Source organism: Oncorhynchus kisutch, linkage group LG17 (assembly GCF_002021735.2).
Source record: "Oncorhynchus kisutch isolate 150728-3 linkage group LG17, Okis_V2, whole genome shotgun sequence".
NCBI classification, from domain to species: Eukaryota; Metazoa; Chordata; class Actinopteri; order Salmoniformes; family Salmonidae; genus Oncorhynchus; species Oncorhynchus kisutch.
In genome coordinates this window covers 75,233,930-75,259,915 of record NC_034190.2, presented here as the reverse complement: position 1 = coordinate 75,259,915, position 25,986 = coordinate 75,233,930, and the positions used below count along the sequence as shown (strand labels likewise).

The window sequence follows — 25,986 nt, the reverse complement described above, 5'->3', positions numbered from 1 at the left end:
AATACTAGGCGTGTCACTCACCTGGTTAAGAGTTGAGGCGAGGCTGACTGTTTCACTTCTTGTTTTTATAAGGAACATTGTGTTGGAAATTCCAAATTGTTCGCATAGTCAACTTACACACACTTATGCCACCAGGGGTCTTTCACAGTCCCCAGGTCCAGAACAAATTGAAGGAAACGTACAGTATTATACAGAGCCATGAGTGTGTGTGAAACCTTCCATCTCATATAGTGCAAGTGAACAGCAAACCTCGTTTCACAAAACAAATAAAGCAACACCTCACGGCACAGCGCCTCTCCCCTGAGCGGCACGTAGCCTAGTGTTTAGAACATTGGGCCAGTAACCGAAAGGTTGCTGGATCGAATCCCTGGTAATCTGTTCTTCCCCTGAGCAACACAGTTAACGCACTGTTTCCCGGGAGCTGAAGACATGGATGTCAATTATGCCAGCCCCCCGCATCTCTGATTCAGTTGGGTTAAACCCCAAAGATGCATTTCTGTTGTAAAACCTTTCCCATGCGACCTAGTTGTTGTGTGTATGTGTAACTGACTAGCTGTCACCATCGGCTAAGGGGGATCCTGATAAATAAACAATCTTCCCGTTGCAACTTGCCACTGACAAAAACATTTTAAAATGGAGAGACTGAGAAAGTTGCCCAGATCTGCCAATGTCAATAACCTTAAGTGACTCATTCAACTTCCAAGAAGCAGAGGGCAACATTGCATTCCTCCCTTGACCGGATGGTTTTTTAGATGAGGACATGGTGCACTTTGATTGCTCACATTTGAGTATTTTCAAATAGGCTGTGTTGAAGTGAGCTGGGTAGAGGTGAATGCAGCCTAGACTACAGGGTTGAGACTCTTTGCGAAAGTATATCTAGGACCGGCTGGGATGTACCGGAGTTGACCATTTGACTGGGTTAGCCAAATGTCACACTCCAGTGTAATGTAGTCCTCTAGTACCAGTGAGAGCAGAGGAGGTTGGTTTCTCAGGCCAAGCAGACAGACTGGGCATGAAGGGTTTGTCCAGCTGGGCTGCTTTATGAAGAGGGGCCCACTCGGCTCTGTCTGGGGCCACAGTTTCACACCACATAATGGATTATGCCATGGCAAAGCTGAAACCAGATGGTACCAGAAGTAGCCTAGCTAGTGCGGTTAAAAGGAAAAGTTGTTGGGCTACTGTAGGCCCTGCTGGTCTGGTCTGTGACTCAATTTACTCACAGGATCGTCATGCCTCACAGGACGCCAGTTTCATCTCCTGTTGATGGCATCATTTGAACTTACCAGTCATTAGCTTAGTCATGAGGCCTACATGCCTTTGTGACGTAACTTATTTTTGTGGATCGATTGTTTTTCTCTAAGCTTTGGTGCACAATTAAAGGTCAATACACGGCTTTTCAACCAGTCAGGAATAATCTAATGAGTTCAGGGCTTATAAAAGTATACCTAGGCTAAATAGAAGCCTTCAACAACCATAAGACCCACCAATAATTACATTATTTTATCAAAGTAATCTGCTTTTTTTCAATCACCGATCTGGCTTTCAAGTCTATGAAAATGGCCATTTTGTTACAAATGTAACCAGAACCAGTCACATCCACTAATAATGAACAACATCTGGTAGCAGTTTTTATAGAGCATTAACACAGCTTTCAAACAGTTTCTCAAGCACAAGCCCACCGCTAGCGAGTAGCCAGCTAGTTTGTATATTTAAAGTCTAGCCAACTTGGATCTATTTGTTTGTTAACAAGGTAGAACAGTTGAACTGTTATAAATACACCCTGCTGTCTGTCTCCAACTGTTTAAACAGCCTGTTCACTTTTAGATGTTGAAATCAAGTGGGCTACCTGGATACGGTGATGCTTATTACTCAGAATGAGCACGAGTTGCCAAGTAGGCTCTGCTCTGTTCTAAATGTTGACAATTGAGTCATGAAAAGGTATCGTTAGGAGAATCAACTGATTCTGTTGGACCAAACTTCAAATGTAAATAGGGAGTTGACACTTTCTCTGACAACAAGCAGTTATCTTTCGTCTTTGTTGTTGTGAGTGGCAGGGGTAGGGGCTTGGTGTCTGTGTGTATGAGTGGGAAGGAGCTAAGCAGACACCACACAGAAGGAGTTAAGGAGACGAGACCAAAAAGACACATGCTCATAATAATAATTAGATATATTGCCTAGTCCCAAATGGACCCGACCACAGCTCTGCATAGCCTATAGTATATTTATTTTATGCTAATAAGGTGAATTTATTGCCTTAGAAGGCCTTGCCTATATATATAAAGATCTATTGGTTAACCAGAAGAGCATCTAGAACTGGGGTCTGTCAGGTCCATTCAGCCTCAGGTCTGATTTCCCCCCCCCCCCCCCCCCCCCACCCACCTGGGTCTGATAGTCTGTCTGGGTCCAACTTTTTGCACCCGAGAAGACCTCTACCAGAGACACTGGGCACATATCTCCTGCTTTCTCTTCCTCTCTCTCCTGCTTTCTCTTCCTCTCTCTCCTGCTTTCTCTTCCTCTCTCTCCTGCTTTCTCTTCCTCTCTCTCCTGCTTTCTCTTCCTCTCTCTCCTGCTTTCTCTTCCTCTCTCTCCTGCTTTCTCTTCCTCTCTCTCCTGCTTTCTCTTCCTCTCTCTCCTGCTTTCTCTTCCTCTCTCTCCTGCTTTCTCTTCCTCTCTCTCCTGCTTTCTCTTCCTCTCTCTCCTGCTTTCTCTTCCTCTCTCTCCTGCTTTCTCTTCCTCTCTCTCCTGCTTTCTCTTCCTCTCTCTCCTGCTTTCTCTTCCTCTCTCTCCTGCTTTCTCTTCCTCTCTCTCCTGCTTTCTCTTCCTCTGTGTCACATTCACAAAGCCTATCGTGGACCTGGCTGTCCCATCAGACCTTTATCTGTTGTCCCACTTATGCTTCCTTCCTCTGCCCACTCTGCCAGTAACCTATAGACGTATATCTAGTCTGGGTTCTGTTTCCTTGTCGGTAAAGGAAGCTCTGTGTGATTTAATAGCTCCAACTAGCCTGCTGCATTGCTGCTGTTTTATACAGCCATGGCTACCTCTCTTGTAGCCACTGCCTGTCGTTGCCTTGTGTGTTCAGAATCAGATCTCATGTAATCAGATGACTTAATAAATACAAGAATATACCCTTTTTCTTTGGCTGAACTGTAAACTGTACACAGAATATGATTCGGGGTGGTGCTGAACTATCTCTACAGCTGCTGGTGTGGTGCTGTTTCATGTCCTAATGATGTTGTGGGAATGAAAAGGAGCGCATCAAGTCAGATTCCAACATGTGCATGCCTGTCTACCAGATTAGAGTCAGGGGAATGTACAGGAACAGAGCTGCCTGGGAGTCACAAGTGATGGGATGTTGGGACTCTTTTTACTGGCTGATGTTTTCAACTCGTTCGGTGAAAAGAACAGATCTTTCTACTAATTTAGTTAGTTTGATTCAGTAATGCCTAGAGCACGCAGGACCGGCGAACGAGGAACTTAACTTGAAAGAACCATCATTCTACAAGCTTCTCATTTACCATAGGGAGTTTATTGGTGCTGCCATTGAACACTGTTATGCACAAATATGGTTATTTATTAACCAGGTTCCATCCAACCTCTTTATGTGGGTAAAGTACATGTGGGTTATAAAATGGCCTGATGGAAAAAGAACATTTTTCAGTAAACTTTCCAAATGTCGACAAAACAAAATACGCTAAACAAGGTCAGATGTTTTGTGTCGGTAAAATTAACTGTGAGAAATGTCGGTGAAAATGTGATTATGTGCGAATATTGATATAACATATTTGAAGTAAACTTTGAGTCACGTAATGACATGTGTGGTCCCCACTACGACTCGTCAGAAAAGCATGCAGTTTATTAGGCTACAGATGAAATAAGTTGTGATGAACTTCACAGGGTGGTGGAAGTGCACAGTGATGAGCTTGATGCTCCTATCCAATAAAATATTGAGGGCCTTATTCTGATGAAATGATTATCGACGCTTTGCGGAAAAAAAAATCAGCCAGTTGGCTGTAAATCTAGTTGTTACCTTTTTGAAACGAGGTCTAGTTGGGGCTGCAACCGGACTAGATTGTGAATGGCTCTTGTCGGAATGCTTGAGCCTTCCATGTTTGTTGATCAGTGGTAGGCTGTGTTTTGGTTCTACAAGGCTGTCCATCAATAAAACTCAAATCAATTCCTTGCATTCATTCTTACACCACGTGATCAATTATCAGTTATTTTCATTCTCTGTGCTGCCTGCAGCATGACCTATTTTCCTTCGTGCACATATACAGTTGGTGGTGGTTGGAGCCCGTCTCCGGAGCCGCCAGCAGGTCGGGCTTTATTGCCAAAATCCAGAACTATCCCTTTAACGACCTGGCTAATAACCTCTTCTTCTCTCTGTGTCGTGAATGTTGTAGCCTGGGTCCGCTGGGAATGAGTGTAGCTTTCCCCTTTAATTACCCGGCCCTCTAATGACCTCCATCAACCGAGAAAGCTCTGGATGGCTAATTACAGCTGCAGACATTCTGGCCTCTCATTGACCTGTGGACATAAGTGCTCTGGTATTGTTGCTGTTGGATGAAAACCTCTTATCTGCAAAACAGAAACCTTTCAGTAAATTGGGGGGCTGGGGATTTTCCATAAATGAACATACAATTACAACTTCAGAAGTTATTTAGGAAGCAAATGATTGGGGTCCAGGGGTTCTCAAAGTGGGGTCTGGTCTGTGGAGGTACTGCATTTCATTTCTAACATTCAATGACTTTCGACCAAAGGATTTGTGGAATAAGTTTTAAATTGTGTAATACAATTCCTATTCATCTACCATGTACAGTTGAAGTCGGAAGTTTACATACACTTAGGTTGGAGTCATTAAAACTCATAGTTTTGGCAAGTCGGTTAGGACATCTACTTTGTGCATGACACAAGTCATTTTTCCAACAATTGGTTACAGACATTATTTCACTTATTCACTGTATCATAATTCCAGTGGGTCAGAAGTTTAGATACACTAAGTTGACTGTGCCTTTTTAAATAGCTTGGAAAATTCCAGAAAATGTAATGGCTTTAGAATCTTCTGAAAGGCTAATTGACACTATACTGTGGATGTATTTCAAGGCCTACCTTCAAACTCAGTGCCTCTTTGCTTGACATCATGGGAAAATCAAAAGAAATCAGCCAAGACCTCAGGAATTGTTTTGTAGACCTCCATAAGTCTGGTTCATCCTTGGGAGAAATTTCCAAATGCCTGAAGGTACCACGTTCATCTGTACAAACAATGGTACGCAAGTATAAACACCATGGGACCACGCAGCCGTCATACCGCTCAGGAAGGAGACGCGTTCTGTCTCCTAGAGATGAACGTACTTTGGTGCAAATCAATCCCAGAACAACAGCAAAGGACCTTGTGAAGATGCTGGAGGAAACAGGTACAGAAGTATGTGTATCCACAGTAAAACGAGTCCTATATCGACATAACCTAAAAGGCCGCTCAGCAAGGAAGAAGCCACTGCTCCAGAACCGCAATTTAAAAAAGCCCGACTACAGTTTGCAACTGCACATGGGGACAGAGATGGTACTTTTTGGAGAAATGTCCTCTGGTCTGATGAAACAAAAATAGAACTGTTTGGCCATAATGACCATCGTTATGTTTAGAGGGAAAAAGGGGGATACTTGCAAGCCGAATAACACCATCCCAACCGTGAAGCACGGGGGTGGCAGCATCATGTTGTGGGGGTGCTTTGCTGCAGGAGGGACTGGTGCACTTCACAAAATAGATGGCATCATGGAGGGAGGAAAATTGTGGATATATTGAAGGAACATCTCAAGACATCAGTCAGGAAGTTAAAGCTTGGTAGCAAATGGGTCTTCCAAATGGACAATGACCCCAAGCTTACTTCCAAAGTTGTGGCAAAATGGCTTAAGGACCGCAAGGAGGCCAACAAACCTGACTCAGTTACACCAGCTCTGTCAGGAGGAATGGGCCAAAATTCACCCAACTTATTGTGGTAAGCTTAGCTAGCGTCCCACCTCGACAACAGCCAGTGAAATTGCAGGGCGCCAAATTCAAAACAGAAATCTCATAATTAAAATTCCTCAAACATACAAGTATTTTACACTATTTTTAAAGCTAAACTTGTTGTTTATCCCACCAGTGTCCGATTTCAAAAAGGCTTTACGACGAAAGCACCAAACGATTGTTAGGTCAGTACCTAGTTACAGAAAAACACAGCCATTTTTCCAGCCAAAGAGTAGTCACAAAAAGCAGCAATAGAGAAAATGAATTACTAACCTTAGATCTTCATCAGATGGCACAGGACTTCATGTTACACAATACATGTATGTTTTGTTCGATAAAGTTCATATTTATATCCAAAAATCTCAGTTTACATTGCGCGTTATGGTCAAATGCATTGTCTCAAACATCAAGTGAAAGTGCAGAGAGCCACATCAAATTGCAGAAATACTCATCATACACATTTATAAACAATACAAGTGTTAAACATACGAATACAGAAACTTCTCTTTAAGGCAACCGCTGTGTCAGATTTCAAAAAGGTTTTACGGAGAAAGCACACTTTGCGATTGTTAGGTCTGCACCTAGCCACAGAAACCCATACAGCCATTTTCCAGCAAAGGAGAGTGTCAAAGTCAGAAATAGCATTAAAATGAATCACTTACCTTTTGATCTTCATCTGGTGGCACTCCCAGGTCTCCATGTTAGACGACAAATGTTCGTTTTGTTCGATAATGTCCCTCTTTATGACCAAATACCTCCTTTTTGTTTGCACGTTTTGTCCAGTAATCCAAATGCTTAAGGCGCATGCACTAAAGAAATCCATTTTTTTAATTTATTTTTTTAAGTACAATAAAAGTTAGTAGAAACATGCCACATGATGTTTAAAATCAATCCTCCAGTTGTTCTTGTCATAAATAATCAATCATATTTCAACCGGACAAAAGCTTCATCAATAGGAAAGGAGAAACCAGAAATGCGCGTTCCCGATCAGGCTGATGTATGGAAATGTCCACTGGCCACTGATTGAAAGTGCTGTATCTCCCTCATTTTTCAGAGTAAAAGCCTGAAACAATTCCTAAAGACTGGTCACATGTTGAGGAAGCCATAGAGATGGTGAACTGTGTCCTAAGTCTTTGTATGGTGGATAGGCTTTCAATGGAAAAACAGCCTTTCAAAATAATAGTACTTCCTGGTTGGATTTTCCTCTGGTTTTCACCTGCCATATCAGTTCTGTTATACTCATAGACATTATTTTAACCGTTTTGGAAACTTTTGAGTTTTCTATCCAAATCTACTAATTATATGCATATCCTATCTTCTGGGCCTGAGTAGCAGGCAGTTTAATTTGGGCACGCTTTTCATCCAACATTTCGAGTGCTGCCCCCTACCCTAGTGAAGTTAAGCAATTTTAAGGCCGTGCTACCAAATACTAATTGAGTGTATGTAAACTTCCCACTGGGAATGTGATGAAATAAATAAAAGCTATTATTCTGACATTTCACATTCTTAAAATAAGGTGGTGATTCTAACCGACCTAAAGACAGGGAATTTGTACTTGGATTTAATGTCAGGAATTGTGAAACTGTTTAAATGTATGTAAACTTCTAACTTCAACAGTTTATTCTTAACCCTGGGCAACATGGGCCTGGGAGGCTCACAGGGATATTGGTATCCACAGTACTCTACCAATTATACATTTTTTGTTCAGATGTTGAAGTCAAGTGACCTTTCTTACTTCTCAGAATGACAGTGCGTTGCCAACTCCTTAAACAACTATCCTTTATGCTTATTGCCCATTTCTAAAACTGACCAGACAGCTAGTATAACAGTCTGACTAAACTGCTGCTAGTGGTACATGGTACCACAATGTGCGACAGACTGAGCAATCCTTTTCCTCAATCAATGTTCATCGACACTCCTGTTTTAGTAGTGCCTGCTCTGCACACAATATGAGGAGGTGAGACAAACTGGGTATCGTTATAAAGGTTAACCTCTACAGTAACATAAATGTTGCCATGTCTTTCGGTGTCCATATGACCGATTCTGTTGGCCCAAACCTCAAATGCAAATAGCAAGTTGAAACCGCTCGTCAGAGAGGAAGACGTGATCTCATCTTTGATGTGAGTGGCAGGGGGAGGGGCTTAAAGGGGCGTGTCACCGCAGAAGGAGACCAAGAAGACGGGCGGGTGTTAGAAAGACGCTCATAAAAATACAAATATACCTGCTTCTTGTGATTCCGCCATCTGGAATGTTGCACTTAAAACATACAAATTAAGACCGATATTCCAAATCTGACAGACTCGACTCTTACAAAGACATGTAGCTAGATAAGTAGCCGATTTGGTTGCTGCAACCCAGAAGGTAATCTGATTCCGATATGAATTAAATACTTTCTTCTAGATTTGTTACGCTATATCAGCAGGACAGGTATTCACAGAGGGCGACAACACACTGATCCCCAGTCAGTTAGGGGAGGAACAAACTGGGATGCGAGTGAAGAGTGGCACCTTAAGAACGGATCCAAGGACAATGGCAGTAGCCTGGTTAAACCAGACTAAACGCTGTGCTCAATGGTGAATACAGGGTTCCTACAGTTTTTAACCTGGCTACAATAGTTGCCCAATCACTGTGGCATTAGAATATATTCAAACCCTGAGGGGGACTGGGTGGATTCAGGCTTGGTACCTACTAAAGACAGACCCCTAAAAGGCTTAGCGCCGTCAGACTTCAACATCCTCCGGATGGATAAAAAAGGGGGTTTACTCTGAAGCGTTCTGCTAATCCTTTCCCTGTTCTGGAGGCTTTTCAAACAGCCCTTGAGCTCTCTCCTGTTAGCACTAGTCTCTGTCTCTCCAACTCACTGGCAAGCCATGTCAGTACACGCTTTAGGACTACCTCTAGGTTTGGACTTTCAACAGCAACAGAATTTCTATAAAACCTGCATAAAAAGGGTAACCACCACACATATCTCCTTGGTATCCATTATTCTTTCTCTGAGTTTGTTACACTATTCCCTCTCCTCTCGGTCTTACTCAACCCACTTCCCAGGTTTACTCATTCCCACACACGCATTGCAACATCATGATGAGTGACGGTGACCTGCAAGTGGCCAAACCACTCCACCCAAGTCCTGGGAGCGATTCCCACAGTTAAACAGCTGCTGTGTTTTGCGTAGGTGTGGGTGTGTGTTTTTTAAATGTGTGCATGTGTGCATGTGTGCTCACATTTTGCATGCGTGTTGTTGGAACAGTGTTTTTTTTTTTTCCTGGAAGAAGTGGAGTGAGTCTGTCTTGCTACATCTCATGTCGGTCTGACCGGGAAAATGCCAGTAAGTAACTCCTAGTGGAGCGTTTTCATGTGCAATGAAGTTCACACACATTTCCTGCAGATTATACAGTGGTGAAGCAGCAGGCTCTGACAAAGGGAGAAAAACAAGCCAGTGCCACATCCTTCTAACCTGACGCTATATAGAGAACATGGTTTAGCTAAATATGACCGGGAGAAGGACCCAGGCAGAGAGGCTACTGCAGACCTTCTATAGCCTCGCGATTGGCCCAGACAACACACACAGTTTACAGAAGTTTTCAAAGCCTCGGAAGGTTTCCATAACACAGGGGATCAGCCTTGAACTAAGAGCGAGGTACAAGGACAGTCTGCTATGCTACAGACTCCCTCTAGCCTTATGATGACTGGAGAACAGAAGTCTTCTTGAATACATCAGAGAATGCCAGCAACTGAGGAAGGAAAATCAACATGGCTGAACACAGCACAGCAGCCGTTCCTAGAAGTAGTTAGTGACTGGTCACTGTGTGGTCTGTGGCCTACCAGAGCCTTGGGTTGTGGCCAGTTAGTCCTTATGGTAATTATGACTTTAAAACTAGCCAAGCTGAATCTGATCTGGACCTTGAGCTGCACAACAGCTGTACAAGTGTGAAAAGATCACAATTTCTCCAAGCTCAATTAAAAAACCTAGATGGTAACATACTACATTTGAACATAGATTTTGAAGAAAGAAAAAATGACCAATGTTCTCAAACTGAGAATGAGGGGCAAGGGGGGACTACCACGACACATCAGTGCCCAAAATAAACAGAGCCGTCAGAGAACAACATTTTTGCTCATGATTTAATTTCCTTGGCGTTTTGAAACAGAATTGAGTAGGCCTAATATCTAAATATGAATGGCCCGTGGGAAGGACAGTTGGGCACAGTGTGGCGTTTGAGTTGGTTGGGTGAACTCTGCTCTTGTATCCAGTTCACATAATTGGTGTCCTTACACTGGTCCTTTGTGCTGAGATTAGAGGGAAACGAGGAGCGACTGGACTGGCCCTGTGCCCAACAAAGAGCAGGGAAGCATGGAGAGGGTGAATGGGGGAGGGGCAGCCGGAGTGGCGGGTGGGTCACACTCACCAGACCTTGTGCTCTGGGGATAGAGAATACAGATCAAATACCATGATGTCATTTGATAAAACGTGTTGGTTTTGAACAATCTATTTTTGATGCAAACTTCTAATGTCCTATAAAGAGTGTCTGAAAATGTTGTCTTCTGTGGAGAACTGATATGATGGGAGGGGACAATAAGGGTGGTGGTGGGGGGTGGGGGCTTAAGCATCCCCCCAGCTGTGAGGTCTACAGCTAGCTAGAGCAAGCAGCTGTGACATTCAGTCATTAAAACCCAGTCTAGACTTTGACTTAAAAATAAATAAATAATTGAATGCAGGATAGATGGAGCTGTTTTGGCTGCAAGAAAGTGTGAAGTTCCTATCATTCCTGCTGTGTTCCTGCCAGACAGACATGAACTGTCCCAAATGGCTCCCTATGTAGTGCACTCCCTTTGACCAGAGCCCCAGTAGCACACTAAATACGGAATAGGGTGCCATTTGGGACGTAACACAGTGAAGGAAGGAAGGAATTAAGAAAACGTTGTTGCCACAACCAGTGCTTCCGTTTAATTTTGACAGAGCTCAGGACAGGCCTAGTATTTGAAATCCACATATAATATGAATGACCACCTATTCATATTCCGGGTCTGCATTCGGAACCAATTAAGAGTAGGCCCAACTAACATGCTTGAGGAAATAAACTGCCAAGGACCCAGACAGGTGGAACAAGTTGTACCGAGGGATGAGGAATACTCTACACTACTCCTGTGAGAGCAGTGATCATGTCCACAGGTCCGTGTGAGGCTACACTGTCTGAGACTGCAGTTAGTGGTCACACTTAATTTCAGGTCTGACATCTGTACCCTATTTGACAAGGTAACTAACATGACTGAAGTCCCCTACTCCGTAATATACTGTCAATGTCGGACCATGTAACTCCATTTTTGCACATTTTTCCACTAGTATTGAAAGCAGTAGCCTAACTGCCCTCCAATTCACTAGACATTTCATGACTAACTTTTTGGGACCAGGGACCCCTTTTGTAATAGCACATTTATCAGGGACCCCCTCAGTCAGAACACAATGTGAGATGAATAAAATCTACAACAAGGAGTTTTACTGTGACTTTGGCTGTGCATGGCCGGATGAACCAGGTCCCTCGGGCAATGGGGAAATAACATTTTAAAGGCCCAGAAATGGAAGTTCTGTCATCTTCATTGAAAGCAATTCAAAGAAACGGTAGATCTGTTCTGTGTGCACTATTTCTATGCTTCCCGGTCTTAAGTTTAGTTTTTGCTTCTTTTGGTTTTGTACACCAGCTTCAAACAATATTTTTGTTTAAGGAAAATATATTTCACAGCGGTTTAGATGGTTCAATGATTCTCTACACTAGCTTGTTATGTAACCAACTAAAATTAGGCGAACTATTCAAATTTTTGCAACCAGGAAATGGGGTGATTTCTGCATAGTGCATCATTTAAATAGCTGTGTTTATGTAAGTTAAAAAAATAAAAAAAACAGGAATAAAAGGTTTTGTTCAGATGCTGTATAAGGAATTGGCAACTTGTTCTCATTCTGAGAAAAATGTAGGCCACTTGATTTCAACATCTGAACAAAAAATATGTTTAATTGGTAGAGTACTGTGGACCAATATCCCTGTGAGCCTCCCAGGCCCATGTTGCCCAGGGTTAAGAACCTACATGGTAGATTGACACTCCACACACCAAGCCCCCCCCCCCCCCCCCCTGCCACTCACATCAAAGATGAGATCACTTCTTCCTCTCTGACAAGCGGTTCCAACTTGCTATTTGCATTTGAGGTTTGGGCCAACAGAATCGGTCATATGGACACCGAAAGACATGGCAACATTTATGTTACTGTAATAGAGGTTAACCTTTAACAATACCCAGTTTGTCTCAACTCCTCATATTGTGTGCAGAGCAGGCACTACTAAAACAGGAGTGTTGAGGAAAATGATTGCTCAGTCTGTCGCACATTGTGGTACCATGTACCACTAGCAGCAGTTTAGTCAGACTGTTATACTAGCTGTCTGGTCAGTTTTAGAAATGGGCAATAAGCATAAAGGATAGTTGTTTAAGGAGTTGGCAACGCGCTGTCATTCTGAGAAGTAAGGAAGGTCACTTGATTTCAACATCTGAACAAAGTGCACAGGCTAGGAAAGCATGCTGTTAAAACTGTTGGAGATGGACAGAAGGCTGTGTTCATAACAATTCAACTGTTTTACCTAGCAAATAGATTCAAGTTGGCTAAACTTGAAATATAAAAATGACAGAGCTACTCTCTAGCATGTGGTGAGTAAAGGTCAAGTGTTGGTTTCATGAGTTGAAATAAAACATACCGGAAATGTTCCATACGCACAAAACACGTATTATTTTGAGGGTGTAATTGGCTAACTGCAGGAATATCCACCAGAGTTGTTGCCAGAGAATTGACCATTTCTCTACCATAAGCCGCCTCCAACATTGTTTTAGAGAATTTGGCAGTACGTCCAACCGGCCTCACAACCGCAGACTACGTGTAACCACACCAGCCCAGGACCTCCACATCCGGCTTCTTCACCTGCGGCATAGTCCAAAACCAGACAGCAGATGAAACTGTGGGTTTGCAGAAACCATCTTAAAGATGCTCATCCTCACCAGAGTCTTGACCTGACTGCAATTTGGCGTCGTAACTGACTTCTGTCGGCAAATGGTCACCACCTATGGCCACTAGCATGCTGGAGAAGTGTGTTCTTCATGGATTCATTGTGATTTCAACTGTGCTGGACAGAAGACAAGACAGCGTGTATGGCGTTGTGTGGGCGAGGGGTTTGATGTTGTGAACAGAGTGCCCCGTGGTGGTGGGGTTATGGTATGGGCAGGTATAAGCTACAGACTACGAACACAATTAACATTTTATCGATGGCAATTTGAATGCACATAGATACTGTGAGTTCCTGAGAACCATTGTCGTGACTTTCATCCATCACCTCATGTTTCAACATGATAATGCATGGCCCCATGTTGCAAGGATTTGTACACAATTTCTGGAAGCTGACAATGTCTGTTCTTCCATGGCCTGCGTACTCACCAGCCATGTCACCCAATAAGCATGTTTTGGGTGCTCTGGATCGATGTGTACGACACCGTGTTCCAGTTCCCACCAATGTCCAGCAATTTCGTCCAGCAATTTCGCACAGCCATTGAAGAGTGGGACAACAGGCCACAATCAACAGCCTGATCGGCTCTATACGAAGGAGATGTCGTGCTGCATGAGGCAAAAGGTTTTGGAATGAGGTGTTGGCCGAGCAGGCATCCACATACTTATGGTCATGTGTTGTATCTCAACAATAAGTTTAAAAAAATGTATTATTTTTAGGCCATATCGCCCATCCCTACCCGCCAGTGTTGTGATTGGCTGTGATTTTCACCTTTTTTGATTTCTCCTACCGGGCTGGTGTCTATTTTTTTGCTGTCTTTTATATAGTGGAAATTGGGTCATGCGGCCAATGTAGAAATCGCGCTGTCATTTCCTGGTTGCTCAAATTCTACATTATAGGCTCCCAGGACAGTGTCCTCTCCCTTCCTCTCCTCTGTGTGTTTTGGGTTCATCTGCAGTGGTGGATCTGGTTTCAGCCACAGTGCTGTCTGCACAAACCCCACTCCACTGGGTGTGTTGTCTATTCTGATTGGGACTATCCTGGGTAGTCCATTTAGATGGAATGTATGGATGTTTTTCTTTATTGTTGGTTTAGGATGCCCTCTGCTGGAAATAATGTGGTCACTGCAGTAAGTCAATTGTTTTCCGTTAATGGATTGATGCTCAAGGTCCTCAACGACAGTTCATCTCATTCTGTTCTGGAAATAAATCGATGCCGATTTTTAAAATTGATTTGTAATAATGACAATTACAACAATACTGAATGAACACTTATTTTAACTTAATACATCAATAAAATAAATTTAGCCTCAAATAAATAATGAAACCTGTTCAATTTGGTTTAAATAATGCAAAAACAAAGTGTTGGAGAAAAAAGTAAATGTGCGGTATGTGCCATGTAAGAAAGCTAATGTTTAATTAAGTTCCTTGCTCAGAACATGAGAATATATGAAAGCTGGTGGTTCCTTTTTAACATGAGTCTTCAATATTCCCAGGTAAGAACTTTTAAGTTGTAGTTATTATAGGAATTATAGGACTAGTTCTCTCTACCATTTGTATTTCATATACCTTTGACTATTAGATGTTCTTATAGGCACTTTAGTATTGCCAGTGTAACAGTATAGCTTCCGCCCCTCTCCTCGCTCCTACCTGGGCTCGAACCAGGAACACAACGACAACAGCCACCATCGAATCAGCGTTACCCATGCAGAGCAAGGGGAACAACTACTCCAAGTCTCAGAGCGAGTGACGTTTGAAACGCTATTTGCGCGCACCCCGCTAACTAGCTAGCCATTTCACATCACATCGTTACACCAGCCTAATCTCGTGGGTTGATAGGCTTGAAGTCATAAACAGCAGAGCTGCTGGCAAAACACATGAAAGTGCTGTTTGAATGAATGCTAATGAGCCTGCTGGTGCCTACCATCGCTCAGTCTGACTGTTCTATCAAATCATAAACTTAGTTATAACATGACACACAGAAATGCGAGCCTTAGTTTCCGGATTCGACCATATTAATGACCTATCATCTCGAAAACAAGACGTTTATCCTTTCAGTGAAATACGGAACCGTTCCGTATTTTATCTAACGGGTGGCATCCATCAGTCTAAATATTACTGTTACATTGCACAACCTTCAATGTTATGTCATAATTACGTAAAATTCTGGCAAATTAGATCGCAACGAGCCAGGCGGCCCAAACTGTTGCATATACCCTGACTCTGCGTGCAATGAACGCAAGAGAAGTGACACAATTTCACCTGGTTAATATTGCCTGCTTACCTGGATTTCTTTCAGCTAAATATGCAGGTTTAAAAATATATACTTCTGTGTATTGATTTTAATAAAGGCATTGGAGCAACGACAGTCCTTTTACGCAAATGCGCACCGCATCGATTATATGCAACGCAGGACACGCAAGATAAACTAGTAATATACTACACCATGTGTAGTTATCACTAGTTATAACTAGTGATTATGATTTAAGTTTAATGCTAGCTAGCAACTTACCTTGGCTTCTTACTGCATTCACGAGACAGGTGGTTAGAGCGTTGGACTAGTTAACTGTAAGGTTGCAAGATTGAATCCCTGAGCTGACAAGGTAAAAATCTGTCGTTCTGCCCCTGAACAAGGCAGTTAACCCACCACCGTTCCAGGCCGTCATTGAAAATAAGAATGTGTTAACTGACTTGCCTAGTTAAATAAAGGTGTAAAAAAAATTAAATGGGCAAAATCGGCGTCCAAAATTACCTATTTTCCGATTTGTTATGACAACTTGAAATCGGCCCTAATTAATCGGCCATTCCGATTGATTGGTTGAACTCTACCCTCTATGTCTGTTATCTTGGTCTCTGATTCAAGCTTCCATGATGCTCCTCAGACCACAACGGAAATGCCTGACTTTGCAATCCCGATCACAATTGTTTTTACTGACCAAATAAAAATCATCAATTGGCAGTTTTTCTAACCTCCCTTCCTCTCTCTTTTCTCCAGCCCTGCGGTGTAACTGCACCAACTGTGCAAAGTCTGGTTATGAGTGTGAGACGGACGGGGCCTGTATGGCCTCCACCTCCTTCATCCAGGGCCATGAGCAGCATGTAAGGATCTGTATTACCAGAGACAGCCTTGTACCCCCTGGCCAACCTTTCTACTGTCTGAGTGCTGAGGGACTGCTCAACACACACTGCTGCTACACTGACTACTGCAACAGCGTTGACCTCAAGGTCCCCTCGCGTGAGTAAAGCTGAAGTTACACCAGCTGTGTATTGCATGTGCATTCCACCAGAATAACTTCCTGTCATCGTCTCCTTTATCTGCAGTCATTTGAGAGAACAGGACTGGTGAAGGCCACCCCCTTGTAGACATTCCCCATGTTGCTTTTACCCCTCCAATTATTTCATATCAGTGCAGATAAGGGAGAGGTGATGAGAGGAAGCCACTTTGGACTATTGAGATGCACCCTTTGTGTTTAGTTTAAACCGGAAAGATAGTAATACCACTACCTTGTTCTCAATGTCTCCCTCTCCAGTTCCAGTGAGCTCTGGTGGCCCCTGGGGGCCAGTGGAGCTTGTGGCTGTGATCGCAGGGCCAGTCTTCCTTCTGTGCATGCTGCTGCTGGTGGGAGTGTTCCTGTTCCAACACCACCAAAGGGCCTACAGGTGAGTTGGCACTGCGTGATGGGAGGGCCCTATAGGTAGGTTGGCACTGCGTGATGGGAGGGCCCTACAGGTGGTCCATCAGGTAGCCTAGAGGTTAGAGAGGTGGGCCAGTAGCTGGAAGGTTGCTAGTTCAAGCCCTGAGTGGGAACTGACCTGGCAACTGGAGGGCTGCTGGTATCAGATCTGTGTGGGTTGAGATGACCAGAAGGTGCATTTCAGGTTCTCACCATAGAGACAATAAATCTCTCTTCTGGTACAGCCACAGGCAGAGGCTGGAGGTGGAGGACCCCTCCTGTGAACACCTCTACCTGGCCAAGGACAAGACCCTGCAGGATCTCATCTATGACATGTCCACCTCCGGGTCTGGTTCTGGTGAGTAGACTGAGCCTACACTGATTGAATAAAAGGTTCTAGATATGGAACCGCAAAGCATGCTTATTTTTTTTGCAGTATCCTCTACCCTCTCCTGCAAGCAGAGTGTATACATTGCTGTTCAATGTTAAGAATATCCTTTAGTTATCTCCATAAGGAATATAGTAGATGCATACAAGTTTGTATTTAGGTAAGAGTACCACTATTTGCTCTTCTCTCTGCTTCCCCCTGCAGGCCTGCCCCTGTTTGTGCAGCGTACCGTAGCCAGGACCATTGTTTTGCAGGAGATCATAGGGAAAGGCCGCTTTGGAGAGGTGTGGCGGGGGAAGTGGCGTGGAGGAGACGTGGCGGTGAAGATCTTCTCTTCCCGGGAGGAGCGGTCGTGGTTCAGAGAGGCTGAGATCTACCAGACCGTCATGCTGCGACACGAGAACATTCTGGGATTCATTGCCGCCGACAATAAAGGTGATTCTCTCACCACACACACAATAGGGCAGGGTTTCCATTGTAGCGCTGGGCGTTTCACCAGCAACATTCATTTATTTACCAGACATTTTCTTAATGTACTGGACACACATGCATTGCATGCGTAACCTGATTTTATTTATTTTTTACCTTTATTTAACTAGGCAAGTCAGTTAAGAACAAATTCTTATTTTCAATGATTCTTACGAAATTCCAATGCTCACTTTGAAGTTGTTTAGGATAATTGTTTACATTTACTTTTCCTCAGCCAGCAAGACGAGTAATGAATAGCAACATCGCTAGCCTATGTCAATCTAATATCCCCCATAGTAGAAAAGTGTACCTATTCTATTGGTCAGCTTGTTGTTCTGTGCATGAAAGAAATGGCCTATTAACTGTTGTGGGATGATAGATCCCAAATTCATCCAACCAATAGGACCTAGGCTACATAAGAAGCAATGAGGCTGATACAACTAATCAGAACGTTTGGCTTAAGATGTTGATCAACTATTATTTCTTCACATTAGAAACGCAGCAATGTGCACAAAGCAGCAGGCTATGCGCAAATGTTTGTTCCATAATGCACTTAGTGGGAAAACACTGTCAAAAGGGCACATGCGGGCAGTTTCATGTGACGGAGATGAAAATATCCATTCTAAATGTAGGAAGATGGGAGATCTAAAGATGCAACAACTAGCATGGGTTGCTAATATGACTAGGATTGTGCCTTTGGCGAATGGACGATGAAAGAAAGTTGATTTGAAAACCAAGAGAACATGAAAAAAATAGGCTACTGGTTTCAATGGTATATGGAAATCATTCTAAAAGAATTGCCTCTATGGTCGGATATACATCTGAAGCAAGGTAAGACTTGCCTCATCTGAAGCGTTCAGGTTTCAAACAAATAAGTATATGTTTTCAGAAAAATAAAAACCACATACCTTATTTACAGAAGTATTCAGACCCTTTGCTTTGAGACTTGATATTGAGCTCCGGGACATCCTGTTTCCATTGATCATCCTTGAGATGTTTCTACAACTTGATTGGAGTCCACCTGTGGTAAATTCAATTGATTGGACATGATTTGGAAAGACACACACCTGTCTATATCAGGTCCCACAGTTGACAGTGCATGTCGGAGCAAAACCAAGGAATTGTCCGTAGAGCTCCAAGACAGGACTGTCGAGGCACAGATCTGGGGAAGGGTACTAAAACATTTCTGCAGCATTGAAGGTCCCCAAGAACACAGTGGCCTCCATCATTCTTAAATGGAAGAAGTTTGAAACACCAAGACTCTTCCTAAAGCTGGCTGCCCGGCCAAATTGAGCCAGCAGGAGTGAAGGGCCTTGGTCAGGGAGGTGACCAAGAACCCAATGGTCACTTTGACAGAGCTCCAGAGTTCCTCCATCAATCAGGCCTTTATGGTAGAGCTGCCAGGCAGGAGCCACTCCTCAGTGAATGTGCATCTTAAAACATAATATTGTTTTTGTTTGTATTGTGGAAAACATCGAGGCATGTGAATACGTTCTGTGGGCAATTGTATCTCTGGTGTTATGTAGGTGCATTTCAAAACAGCGCACCTACTGGCTGTAGTTTATTGACCATAGAATTCTCCTCCCTCCCTTCTGTCTCTGTCTTCTCTCCCTCGCCAGATAACGGCACATGGACTCAGCTGTGGCTGGTGTCAGACTACCACGAGCACGGCTCTCTGTTTGACTACCTGAACCACTACTCTGTGACCATCGAAGGCATGATCAAACTGTCCCTGTCTGCTGCCAGCGGCCTGGCTCACCTGCACATGGAGATACTTGGAACGCAGGGTTAGCACAGCGGGGAGATTTAATTATATGCCAGAACTGCTATATGTAAATCTAATGTATTCCAGATATTTGTTTTGCTGATTTGAATTGTTTTTCTTCACTTTACATGTTACACCCCTCACCATGGCCATAACTTGCACCTATTGCCCTGCCTTTGAATTTGATAAGGATTCTCGTTAGCTGACGCCTTGCCGACAGCTAATCTTCCTGGCGTCCAACACACAACTGAAAATACATTACAGACAAAATACTTGACTGTTTACAAAGTAGTAGACATTGAAAACCTTTAACAAAATAGACAGTACAGACATTAATTGACCTGGTTTAGATACTGTGTGCTCCCTCCATTCCAGTCTTCCAACTCAGTGTGTGTTCCCCTCTAGGCAAACCTGGCATCGCCCACCGTGATCTGAAGTCTAAGAACATTCTGGTGAAGAAGAATGGCATGTGTGCCATCGCTGACCTGGGGCTGGCAGTACGCCATGAGTCAATCTCTGATACTATAGACATCGCCCCTAACCAGCGCGTTGGCACCAAGAGGTACTGAGACCACTGGTTGCCCCATCTCACACACACACACACACACACACACACACCTTTTCAATCTTTGAAATGGTTTTAAAAGTAACTTTAATTCAATCCTGTCTGTTCCAGGTATATGGCTCCAGAGGTCCTGGAAGAGACCATCAACATGAAACACTTTGACTCATTTAAGTGTGCTGATATCTACGCCCTGGGGCTGGTTTACTGGGAGATCGCACGTCGCTGCAACACTGGAGGTAAGACACTGACTGGGTTTCAAGTCTTTCTTGGAGTCGTGTTGCGCAGATGATCAAATCTCACAACGCCTGGAGAAGGTTTGTACGCGCTTGAGATTGATTAAATAAGAAACTGCATAGAATCACTGCTCTACAAATCACCTTGTGCCCCAAATAACAAGTCACTATGAGTTCAACATTAGGGATTCTGTGCCACACCCTGTAACTTCTCAGGAACCACATTAAAATGAACAAATGTTCTGATATGTGTTCATGAGTGTCCTGGCTGCTCCTCTGCCCCCCTATAGGTATCCATGAAGAGTACCAGCTCCCCTACTTTGACCTGGTGCCCTCTGACCCTTCCATAGATGAGATGAGGAAAGTGGTGTGTGACCAGAGGCTGAGGCCTAACGTACCCAACTGGTGGCAAAGCTACGAGGTAATGAGCGAGCACAAATACAAACACCTCTGGACAGAAACATTGTTTTTGTTGACTTGCTGGACAGAAACATTGTGTTTGTTGACTTGCTGGACAGAAACATTGTGTTTGTTGACTTGCTGGACAGAAACATTGTGTTTGACTGAGCGTTTAAATGTAGACATGGTGGAAACATAACAAATCTTATTTTTATTGTACTTTATTCATACGGGGCAAATCGTTTGACATTTCCTTTGTGTGTGTATGTAGTTGGTTGATCGAACCCTCTCACTTTTCTCCAGTCTCTGCGTGTGATGGGTAAGATCATGAGGGAGTGCTGGTACTCTAACGGCGCAGCCCGCCTCACAGCTCTACGCATCAAGAAGACCCTGGCTCAGCTCAGTGTCGAAGAGGACATCAAGATGTGAGCTCAGTGTGGGACGGACGGCAGAGCCATGTAGCTCGCTGGAGACTCGCAACTACAGATGACATGAAATGTGTCCCAAAGGGCACCCTATTCCCAGTGTAGTGCACTACTTTTGACCAGGGCCTATAGAGCTCTCGTCAAAAGTAGTGCACTATATATGCACTAGAGTGCCATTTGGGACCAGACTACAGAGAGAGGACTGACACTACACAGGGAAAGAAAGGACAGACCAAATCCTGCCAGTTTAAAAGCCACTCTCCAAGTTGTGACAAGGCCTACCTCAACTTTTATCCAAAACTACTGAGAAATTCCTCCCTTCCGCCCCTCTTCCTCCCTTTGTTCTCCTTTACCATGTTATCCCACCCTCCTCTCCTTCCCATATCACCTCACTACCGCTGTTAATACTACCATTATTATCAGTACAAACTGCCCTGTTCAGTTTGTTTTGTGTTCTGAGGCAGGAATTATTACTATTGTACAGTGACAGGGAATATTTTTTTTATTTTTTTTTTTATCTTAAGACAAGAGTTCCCTTCAACGGACTAGCTACATCCTGAAAACTCATTGTGACTTCATGCCCACATCTTAAAGTTAGAATATTGTGTTATAACTTGTTTGTTTTCATGGCAATGTATTGCTTTTGCATGTGGGAGAGTAGCACAAGCACTGTTTTTGTCCCCCAGCCCCACCGTCTGTACAGGATGAAACCAACCTACCATATAAGGCAGGACAGTCACTTCTCTAGGCATGTCCCAATATACATCAGCAGAGTAGACTGCAGCTATTCTAATACTGTTTTCAGAAGCCTGGAAAAAACTACAGCCTATTGGACAACATTTCACATTGTGTTTTTATTTAAACCGATGTAGTGTGCATTCTGCTACTTGAATAATCCACAAAAAAACATATTGCACTCAAAGTCTGTGACTCACTCCTCCTTGTACGTGACTCCTATATGTATCTAATTTGGTCTAGTTTTATTTAAATGCTGTAAATCTGGCAGGGATGTTTAAGGGTTTTATTTATTTGTTAATAGTTGTATTATTTCATATTTTGATGAATACACTGTGATTTTTGATGTGATGAGGAAGCCAGTGTCTCAGCCAGTCAGGTGATTTATAACATATTTTTAATTCTGCATTTGTGATAAGTTAGAGGTTGGAGCTACCCCAGCTAACTACTGGCTTTCACATGTTCATTCTAACAAAATGGACTCATTTCACCTGGGGGTAGTGCTAGTGGCCAATACACTGAGCAATGAAAATCCTGTTTTATTATAGACACTACTGATGGATCTGTTTTGATTTGTATATAAACATCTTTTGTCTCATTGGGGGTGTAGTCATTTTTCAGCGGCACATCTTCAGTGGTTTTGAGATGCAGAACGCAAAGGAAAGCTTGTCGCAGAGCAAAACACTCTGTCCTTTCTTGGGTTGTAGCCATCTATTTTCCTTTTGACACTGGAATAGTTAGTCATCTCCCCATAATTGGGGCGGCAGGGTAGCCTAGTGGTTAGAGCTGTCGTTCTGCCCCTGAACAGGCAGTTAACCCACTGTTCCCTGAGTGCTGACGACGTGGATGTCAATTACGGCGGACACCAGCACCTCTGACTCAGTGGGGTTAAATGTGGTAGACACATTTCAGTTGAACTGACTCGGTACCCCTCTTTCCCTTATTCTGCATGCCGTCTCAACACTGGGACCTCCATCTTTCTGGAGGTAAAGATGCATGCTATTTGTTTTTCATTTTAATATAGGGCGTGTATACCAATAATTGTATGTTGCTGGTACTATAATATTGGAAAGGATTATACCACTGATTTAAGCACTTTGGGGTCAATCCTGGTATTTCATGAGCTTTGAGGAACAAATGGTTGTCAATAGAACCTAATGTCATACTCCGGTCTAATGGGATTTAGTTTTAAACATACTGTATACACCTTCAATATTTCAAACCGTGTTAAACCAATCTTTTCCAGAATAGTTTGTAGGTGATTAGTTTTAATTTGTGTCAATGTCACTTAGATTTAGCCTACTTTAACTTATTTCAAGTCTCATTCTAATCTCAAGTTAATAATTTTTATAAAACAAATGCAAGATCCAAGATTATATTTAAAATGCATTTTATTTTCCTTTACAAGAAAAGAAAAAAAAGCAGAAAGAAATGGGAGAAGCTGTAACCTCTGCCGTCGTCCAAAAAAATGTACAATTCAAAATTATATTCATACAAAACATGCTACAACCTTTTATATTCCCTAAAAGCGCTGCTGTAACAAAGTTTTTAAAAAGTAGGTTAGGTAAAAAAAATCTTTAAATCATAAGATATTCAAGAAATGATTTAGGCTGAAATTCAGTGAGCTGCAAAATGTCTCATGGTCTTTCCTTGAAATATAAATATACCAAGAAAGAAATGGCAATCACTGCCTCATAACTTTTAGAGAACTACTCCATTAATTTACTATTGAGAGTGCAATTCATTCTCAGGTACGGGAAGTACGGGGTTCACTTTGAATATTTAGTTATGACATACAGGCCGAGTAGCAGTTTTCACAAGATATACCAACACATTCACTTCTATAGGGAAGATAAAAATAAAACACCAATCATATTTAACTAATATCTCAGTCAAGGATGATTTTCCATTTACTTATCCAATGATGACCAAGGTATAGATGGGTTTTGGTAATGACAAGCAGTAGCATAAATGAACAAAATGTTATGCACCGTTGTACTCCTTTTACACAGTAAGTGATTTCTCATGTAATAATCATGACAACTTTCCATAATGGATCAACTTTCTCAACATTTATTCCACCCGTGGCTTCTCGTCCAAGTCATTGGAGAAGCCCAGTCGTGTCCACATACCTATTTTAACAAACTGTCTTTGAAATCTTATAGCAAAAAACGCTAATAGAAAAACAGGTCAATGCAAAAACACTGGTTCATTTACATAAAGATATGACATAGTTCCTTATATATATATATATATACACACACACACACAGCTTAATCTCTCATAAAATGATATCCAGTGGTAGATTTTTTAAATCAACTTTATTTCTCTACAATTTTAGATTTTTATTGATTAAAAAGGGGTTGATAGTTTTTTGCCCCCTATAGTATATAATATACAGTTTGTACACTTTTGCATTTTTCTTACGTGAGGTCAAGGTAGGAGTACAAGTAGAAGGGAGACGTCGTCATGGAGACCTCAGAACCCCCACATACTTTCTTTAAAGATTTACTTTCATAGAAAAATGCCCTTTTTATTTTAAAACAAGTCTTCCCCTGCCATTTCTTCAAGCCTCCAGTATAGAAGACCGTACTACCACTAGAAAACCACAACACAGGGACCTTTAGAAATCCACCTAGCTGTGGTGTGGTGAGACAGGCAGGGAAAGACTCACTACAGTAAAGTTTACAACAGTCCACTACATGATAAAGAGAGGAAGAGGCTAGATTCATGGTTGATGGTCATTCAAGAAAAGAAAAGATCAAAATGCAGATGGGATTTGAAGGACTAAAAGGTGAAAAACAAATGGGATAGTAGTCTAGTCTTGCATCCTTAAGCTTTATGCTTAATGTGTGACTTAAAGGCATTAAGCAGCAAGCGTACATTACATTTCCTTCAGTCATTAGTTGGACTTGATCGTCTTGCCAAAGACTTGTTCAATTAGCGGTGTGATCCTGCTTCACTTTACATACTGAAGCTGTGTAAGCAACAATCATTCACACCAATCTCTCCCTCTCAGTCCTCAGCAACACAAGGGTGACTGTTATTGTGTCAATTCCCACACAAAGGAAAAACAAAAGACACATAGAATCCAGGATGATCAGGAGTCATTTAAAGATGCCTATTAAGCTTGTGATTGATCTTAATGCGATGGCTTAACCAATAAACGGTCATAGAATTCCTTTTGTCTGTATACATTAATTAATAATAGGATTGTTGGCTAATTATTGTAAAATGATCATCAGCATAGAACAGAGAACCTGCTGTTAGTTCCCTGCTTGTCCGAGAAGGCTATATACTATTAGCCTAATGAAAACAACATTCTCTCCCCCCCTCCACAGTAGCAGTTAACAGTATTTATACAAAGTAAGCAGTCACTTCCCACTAGATTAATGAGGTAGACTGAGGGTCCAACTAACCCACCTTTAAACTCCTTTAGTCAGGACAAGAATAAAACACCTGTCTGTCTGGTGCCTCTGGAGCCACAGGTCAACTTTTATAGTATTTGACATCTTTCTCTTCTGCCTCTCAACGATACATAGTTCTTCTCTACACACTCAGAGCCACTGTCTTCAGGATTGTCTAGCTAGCCAATAATATCCACGTTGGGAAGTCAATCTTCACCAATGACGATGGGAACGTGTATTTTCCTTGGGGGTAGGAAGGGGGGAGTGCAGGAGGAGGAGGATAGGTCTGCCTTTTTAAAAAATGCATTAGTTATTTATTAGTACTTAAAATGGCTTCTTTCATCAAAGCTCAAGCTAAGGTCTGCCCTAAGAGAGTATTGATATCACATAGAATCTGAACATTTGGTAGATGTGGAGAGGATTGTAATTCCATCCATAGTTACTGAAGGGGTAGCAGTAGGTAGAGGAAAGAGTTGCTTTTGGCAGAGAGGACACAGTTCATCCACAAAAAGACTGTCCCATCATTCGACTGGATGTCAATACAGGTGGTTTGTTTGCTTGTATATCCATAATGCTCTTCAAACCTTTGGCTACAGGTGTGAATGCAAACGTCTTAGTCTTATTGTTTTGGAGGTCAGTTTCCCTCCTCGTTCGTTCAGCTTATGGACAGCTTACGAACAGCTTATGTACTGGGTAGTAGTAGCAATATTCTAAAGGCTTTGGCGCAGTAGTGTTCTGGCACCGGGGAGAAAGATACATCTTTTTTTCCCTCTCCATTTCTCACAGTTAGTTTAGTTCATCCACTTTCGGCAATTCCAGGCTCCGCAGTGACAAGGGATCTTGTGCTGATCGTCCTCAAAGTCAAACTGATAGTCGTACGTCAG

At 42.6% G+C, this 25,986-nt stretch overlaps 2 protein-coding genes across 7 annotated transcripts in view; one reads left to right on the top strand and one right to left on the bottom strand.

Moving 5' to 3' along the window:
• LOC109878417 (activin receptor type-1B) overlaps positions 1-22,293 on the top strand; it is a 25,292-nt gene extending 2,999 nt beyond the window's left edge. Inside the window, exons 2-10 of the mRNA XM_020470649.2 lie at positions 16,039-16,278; positions 16,574-16,703; positions 16,963-17,075; positions 17,310-17,540; positions 19,193-19,360; positions 19,744-19,900; positions 20,015-20,139; positions 20,427-20,557; positions 20,839-22,293. Of these exons, the coding sequence (XP_020326238.1) occupies positions 16,039-16,278; positions 16,574-16,703; positions 16,963-17,075; positions 17,310-17,540; positions 19,193-19,360; positions 19,744-19,900; positions 20,015-20,139; positions 20,427-20,557; positions 20,839-20,964 (1,421 nt within the window). The 3' untranslated portion in view covers positions 20,965-22,293. The remainder of the gene's footprint in view (positions 1-16,038; positions 16,279-16,573; positions 16,704-16,962; positions 17,076-17,309; positions 17,541-19,192; positions 19,361-19,743; positions 19,901-20,014; positions 20,140-20,426; positions 20,558-20,838) is intronic.
• LOC109878425 (histone-lysine N-methyltransferase 2D-like) overlaps positions 21,467-25,986 on the bottom strand; it is a 46,976-nt gene continuing 42,456 nt past the window's right edge. For all 6 annotated transcript variants that reach the window (XM_031794606.1, XM_031794609.1, XM_031794608.1 and 3 more), the window contains one exon: positions 21,467-25,986. In XM_031794606.1, coding sequence (XP_031650466.1) covers positions 25,894-25,986 — 93 coding nt within the window. In that variant the 3' untranslated portion in view covers positions 21,467-25,893.